General features: G+C 44.4%; 1 protein-coding gene across 2 annotated transcripts; it reads right to left on the bottom strand.

The window, feature by feature from the left end:
- Positions 1–1483: 1483 nt before the first annotated feature.
- On the bottom strand, positions 1484–5144 carry LOC149275028 (26S proteasome regulatory subunit 6B-like). 2 transcript variants are annotated; one of them, XM_089504982.1, is made up of 11 exons: positions 5103–5144; positions 4584–4682; positions 4237–4423; positions 3901–4047; positions 3562–3671; positions 3306–3399; positions 3004–3171; positions 2746–2822; positions 2414–2582; positions 1965–2020; positions 1484–1597 (listed from the first exon to the last, which is right to left on the bottom strand). In XM_089504982.1, the coding sequence occupies exons 1-11, from the start codon at positions 5142–5144 to the stop codon at positions 1484–1486; spliced, it is 1263 nt and encodes a 420-aa protein (XP_089361108.1). The 2 variants fall into 2 exon arrangements, with proteins under 2 accessions (XP_089361108.1, XP_089361109.1); XM_089504983.1 differs by having other exon boundaries at positions 4237–4330.
- Between the last annotated feature and the right edge of the window lie 959 nt (positions 5145–6103).

Raw genomic sequence — 6103 nt, 5'->3', positions numbered from 1 at the left:
TTATTCCATGCGTGGATTTGTTGGGTTCTACGGGTTTTAGGTCAATCTTTGTTGAAAAGTAACGCTTTTTCAGACAAGCAGCAGAAGGCTGCCTACGGCTTTTCACGGTGTGTTTTTTTTGGTAATTTAATCTAATCTGGTCTGTTGGACACATGGCTTTTAGACGAAATCCATTTAGATTATCCTTCTGTTACGGATGTCCATTACTTTTTTTGATGCTATGGTTCCTGGCGTTGGGATACAAGTCCCCCGGCACCGAATCCTATACCGTAAAAATCCTCCTTTTCTTTCCTTTCTGGTACTAGTAGCAAACAAGGGAAACCGGCTCTAGGTTTACATCTCGTGTTAGGATCTCAGTTGATGCAGACAGCGGTTTAAACGTCTCTGTGGTCACTCTTCACCTAAGGACACGTCTATGGTAAACGGAGACCTTGTTGACTTCAACGATGACTCCGCTCATAAGTTCAGCTTGGCATAGGAGTGTGATCTAGGCCGTGACTAGGTATCCGTAGGCGGATATTTATATCAGATAAAGCATGACAGCACACCAAAACAGTCCCAACTGGGCTTTCAAAGTCTTGCACCAAAGTCACGGATGAGATGAATTTCCAAGAGTACTACCACTGTTTGATTAACCTGTCCTTAAGAATCACAGACGCCTTGAGTTTTAATTTGGTCTCCCACTCTTCACAAATCCTAACGCAATTCTTTGAGAACGGCCGATTCACGGGAGACACAAGGAACAAGCCGATGAACTAAGAGTAGAAGCAGGATGTTCCTTCTCGCCATTACATGGTGCGTGGGCTGGAACTCCAGAAATAAAAACGGATACGTTCGTAATTCAGATTCCCGGGACTGAACCGCCGCTTTTACCGAGTTGACAATAGAACCGACACAAGTAGTTTTTCTTCTTTCAGGAAAGAACCGATTTTTTTTTGTATCTTGACAGCCGATTCAGCGTTATTTGTTGCGACTGCACAGTTTTTCTTCTTTGTTCCAGTATTCCAATCACAAAGAGAACAGATGTACCCGGTTTGAAGAGCTGTGTGGGCAAGGCAGATCCGCTGCTTAATAACAACGTCCCTAACGAACTAAACGGCTACGCAGAGTTTTGGACCGTCAGCCACTTTTATCGAGAGCCTCTGGGGTACCGAATATTTTCATACGGAAACCACAAACGTCGGAGGTCCCTTAGAACCCTCTATTAGGATGGGAACTAAAGTTTCCTTTCGCACATCCACTTCATGATTCTAGCAGGTAAAGAAAGAAACTGGACTATCCCATGTAATAAAGAGGGAAGCTTAAGAATTGCTTCTATTAGAACAAGAATTACACAAAAACACAGAAGTCGATGAGAAAACTTTTATTGAACGTTGCATCAAAACTATAACAAGGTGAGATAATACATGCTGCGGCAGTCACAAGCGGGGGATGGGACGGCCAGTCAAAAGGACAACACATTGCGTTGACGACCAACCAGCGATTACTTGTAGAACTCGTGCTCCTGTTCGTCTTTCTTGATGACCGTTTTATAGGCTTTTTCAAAGTCCTTGGCCAGAACGATATATCGGTTCTCCCTGACAGCCAGCATTCCACCCTACGGGAAGAAAAGCAGGAGTTGAAGCTAAAACACGGGAAGGTTTACAGATGTGCACAGAATTAGTTCAGGTTTCCAAAGACAAAGCCACAGCTCGTCAAGAAAATAGAGCTTCTGATAAGAAACACCATTACTATGGCAATTACGTATAAGAGGTGCTTCTAGTTTGAAAGCAGTGCCACCAATGGAATGGCCCAACCTGGAAACGCTCCACTGGTTACTAGGGTGAAAAAAACAGCTTTCTATATTAACAGAGTTCCCACAAAGGTACTTTTTCAGGTGTTTACGCTTGTACTTCCCATCAGGTCATCTGATATCTTGTGTAAGCTTATGTTTCACTTTACAAAAGGCAATAAACAGTACCAACCTCTTGACAGATGGAGTTAATGTCTGCTCCAGATATCTTATCAGGACGGGCAACAACTGAAAAGGGAGTCAAGGCGTTCAACAAACGAAGGGTTTCCAGAAATCGATCCTTTCCTAACTTAAAACCCGGCCCATCAGGACCAGACTACCATCGCTTTCTTAGCATCTGTAGCTAACATTCCATACCAGCTGTGTACACGCGTTGGTATCACCCATGACAGCTATTGGACATCATCATGCGTGCATGATGACGCCATTCCGACACGTACTGATTTGCCACCACACCGAGGATCGTGCACAAGAATCCCAGAGAAGTCTTCAGGCCCATTGAAAGCCACCTTCTAACATGATTACTAATGCAAGCTATTCTAAAAGAGTCGGCTACTTCATCTGCAGACTACCGTACTGAAACTCAAGTGTCCGCAGAACAAATAACAATCCAAAGGATACAATCTTCCAGGTCAACTTCTTCAGACAAGTTCATCTTGCTCGTAATGGTGGAAAAGATTAGGCGTTTCTGTCTGCGATCAGGCAGAGGGAACTCTATTTTACGGTCTAGACGCCCAGGACGTAGAAGAGCTGGATCCAAAGTGTCTGCTCTGTTGGTTGCCATGATCACCTGGTCAGGAGTGATGATAATATTATTATTGTTATTAATAATCTATACAGATAATGAATAATCTGCCAGAGCAGGAGAGACCTTAGCTTCTGGACATACAGAACTACAGAAGGGACTCGCATAGCTACTGAGTGGCAGACGTGAACCGTAAGGGTATACTCACCTTTACGTTCACGTTCTGATCAAAGCCGTCCATCTGGTTGAGAAGCTCCAGCAGAATTCTCTGCACCTCACGGTCAGCTGCACAGATGGACAAATCATTAAAGATTTCATTAAAGGGCTTTGTGCAACCAAAAATGTGTCTATAATTAACGTAGAAACATGAGGGGTCGTTATCTTCCCAATGCCAACGTTCACGAATGTATAGATAATTCTTCATCTAAAGGGAAGATACTATTGCGAGGCGTTCATGGCTGCTCACCTCCGGTTTGCGCGTCAAACCTCTTTGTGGCGATAGCGTCTATTTCATCAATAAAAATGATAGCGGGAGCGTTCTCTTTGGCAAGCCGGAAAACATCTCTGACCATACGTGGTCCCTCGCCGAGGTACTTCTGGACAAACTCGGATCCCACCACGCGGATAAATGCAGCTGTAAGGCAAATGGTGAGATATCAAGGCGCTGACAGGAGTCCCATTCTACGTAACTACAGTTGGCCATTTTCCCATGATTTAGAGAACGCTGAATGACCAGACCAATCGCTTTATTCACAAATCCTCGCTCACCTGTGGTATGATGAGCTACGGCTTTGGCCAACATAGTTTTGCCACATCCTGGGGGTCCATACATCAGTACCCCTCGGGGAGGGTCAATACCAATCTGCAAAGAGAGCAAGAGGTCATCTTACTGATAGATTTCCACAAACCTATGCTCTGTTCCATACGTGCCAGCCAAGATATAAACCAAGATAACTAGATATTCACTCTAGGGGCGAGATATGAGCAACAAAGAGTGTTGAATTGTCATTCCTAAATCACACACCTGTTTATAGAGCTCAAAATGCGTCAGCGGGAGCTCAACAGCCTCCCTCACTTCTTGCTTCTGAATGTCCATTCCTCCAATATCTGAATAGAGCACATCGGGCTTCTGATCTAAGTAATAAAGGCATGAATACAAAGTCATTGCTGGGGCATTACTATTTTCTTCCAAACTGAAGAAACAAAAAGTGATTTAAGTAGCTCGTCCTGGTGCTTGTGTGTTCTGCGCCATCATAAGAAAAACTAAATGGATTTGTCACAAGGAGAGTATGGCTTGATTGGGAAACATTTTACGAACGATTTAGAGACTGTGTCCGATATAACGGATATACGGAGCAGTTACCTGATGTCAGCATCATGATGCTGCTGTCCGCCTCAGGTGGAAGCACGTCGACCAAAGCATTGCTGTGCTTGTGAAGAGCGACCGAGGCGTTGGGCTTCAGAAGCTCGCGATCAATGGTGCTCAATATCCGGACGTAGTAATTGGATCCTAAAAAGGGAGACGAATCAGGCAGGATAGACTTAACAACCGAGTTATACTGTAAGTTCAAAGTATGAAAACAGGTTTGTCGCTGTTAAGAGGATCCAGCCTGTCTCTGAAGACTATTATTAAGGGGCAAGAACTTCCTAGGTGCGGCAGGCATATAGAGACCCCCCCCAGTGTAGTAACACGCAGTACCGGTAGTCGAGCCCACAATAGCCGTGTTCTGATCCACCGCCTCCAGGAACTGTCCGATGACCAGTGGGATGCTCTGAATGCGTTTCACCTCCTCCTGCGCATGGAGGAATTCCTTCTTGAGGTTCTTCTGCTCGTCCTTTATATATTCTTCCTGAACCTCCAGAAACTCCAGTTCCTGCTGCAGTTTCTGCGGCACAGAAAGGAAAACAAACCATCAGAACGGGATAAATAATAGCATCCCAAGACGCTATTACTACGAACACCGGCGTCCTTCGACCAGGCGCTCTCTTTTTACTCTTCCCCCACACGCATTTTGCATCGATTCGTCGATGTTGCCGTCTCCGTACCTTATAGCGACTGTATAAATCTTCCAGATCCTCCGGTTCTGGTCCCAGAAACGAAAGTCCGGTCAGTGGCCGGGATGGGACCAGGGATGGAGCGTCTTCCTTTGAAAGAAACAAGAACCAAATTCAGTGAGGCAACTCCATGAGTGAGACTTAGGACTTTGTGTAGCTCGTCACGCTAAGATGTGGGCAGCACATGCAGCTATTGATTATTCAGCCTCAATAACCTATGTATAACTAGTTAAAATGAGTATTATTAGTATAATATATTTATATATATTAGTATATATTTTAGTCTAGTTAGTATATATATATAAAATATAATTTAGAATGTTTCTAAAAACGTATAATTTGGTTTTTAAATGAATCACTGACACAATGATAGATATAAACATGGAGGCTTTTACAATAGGCCATTCAGGCTCATGGATCGCATGAACCACTAAATGCCCTCCCTAAACCTGGCTGGGGTCATTTATTCATTAGCCGCCGTCAGCCTACACCCCTTGTTGCCCTCGGTACCTGGCCGGTGCCCTTCTCTATGATAATTCCCAGCTCTTCCATTATGCCCAGTTTCCCTGTGTCACCGTCGTCCACACAGACTTTGCTTCACTTCCGTCCCGGCGCGCTCACGTGACGCCACGCACTGGGGCATGCCGGGAGCTGTGGTCCTAGTATGACGCTTTGCTAGAGGGAAGCCGAGCGAGACCCAACGCGCATGCCCGAACGAGCTGTCAATCAGTGCTGAAGAAGCTGAGTGGAATGTAATACTACAGGCAGTGTATTACTGTATTGATAGATCTATAGATACATGGATATATAGATAGATATAGAGAGATCGCTCTCTATATATAAGCTGCCAATCAGTAGCCAGAATCGTCAGATCACCGAGAAGACAGGGATCTGCAGCTCCTCCTTAATACTATTATATTATTTATACTGTTTAAAGAATGCATGTTAACTTGATATACATTCTTATTCGGTGAGACCGTCAGAGACACCAAACTGTCCATTTAAATCCACAAAATGAACGGGAGACGTGAGAAATCAGACCGTTCAGTGACTGCGCTGAGTTCCGTTTGCTGTCAAAAGACTGATAAAACTAGGGACTATTGCCCCAAACTGTAAATTGTATTCAGAGCGATGTATTAAACCAGTGTATACATTTTTCTTGGCAGTGAACAAGTTAATAGTCTTGTATAAAAACGGATGTGGTGGGCGAAGATCCGCAGCGCTACTTGTTTGTTGTTGTGACAGTTTTGTCAATGTGCTAAAATGTCTGTTATTAAAGATAAGCGCTTTGTTGAGAAAGTTTATCCGCCATCTGCACCAAACCGTGCGTGAAACAGAATCCTTTCCAAACAGGTGAACATACATTCCACATACGTGTATGCAATAGCTTGGTGTACGGGTAAGGGGTCTGAGCCTACTTGTTTGTATATCTTGACCTCCAGCTTGCAGATTAACATCATGGCGGATGTTTGTGGGACAGAAATCATCCTAGTGACCCCCTTTCCTCTCTG

This window comes from Sceloporus occidentalis, unplaced genomic scaffold, assembly GCF_023333645.1.
Source record: "Sceloporus occidentalis isolate IW3139 unplaced genomic scaffold, rSceOcc1.0.p SCAF_302, whole genome shotgun sequence".
Taxonomy (NCBI): domain Eukaryota; kingdom Metazoa; phylum Chordata; class Lepidosauria; order Squamata; family Phrynosomatidae; genus Sceloporus; species Sceloporus occidentalis.
This window is presented reverse-complemented; position numbering and strand designations above follow the sequence as displayed.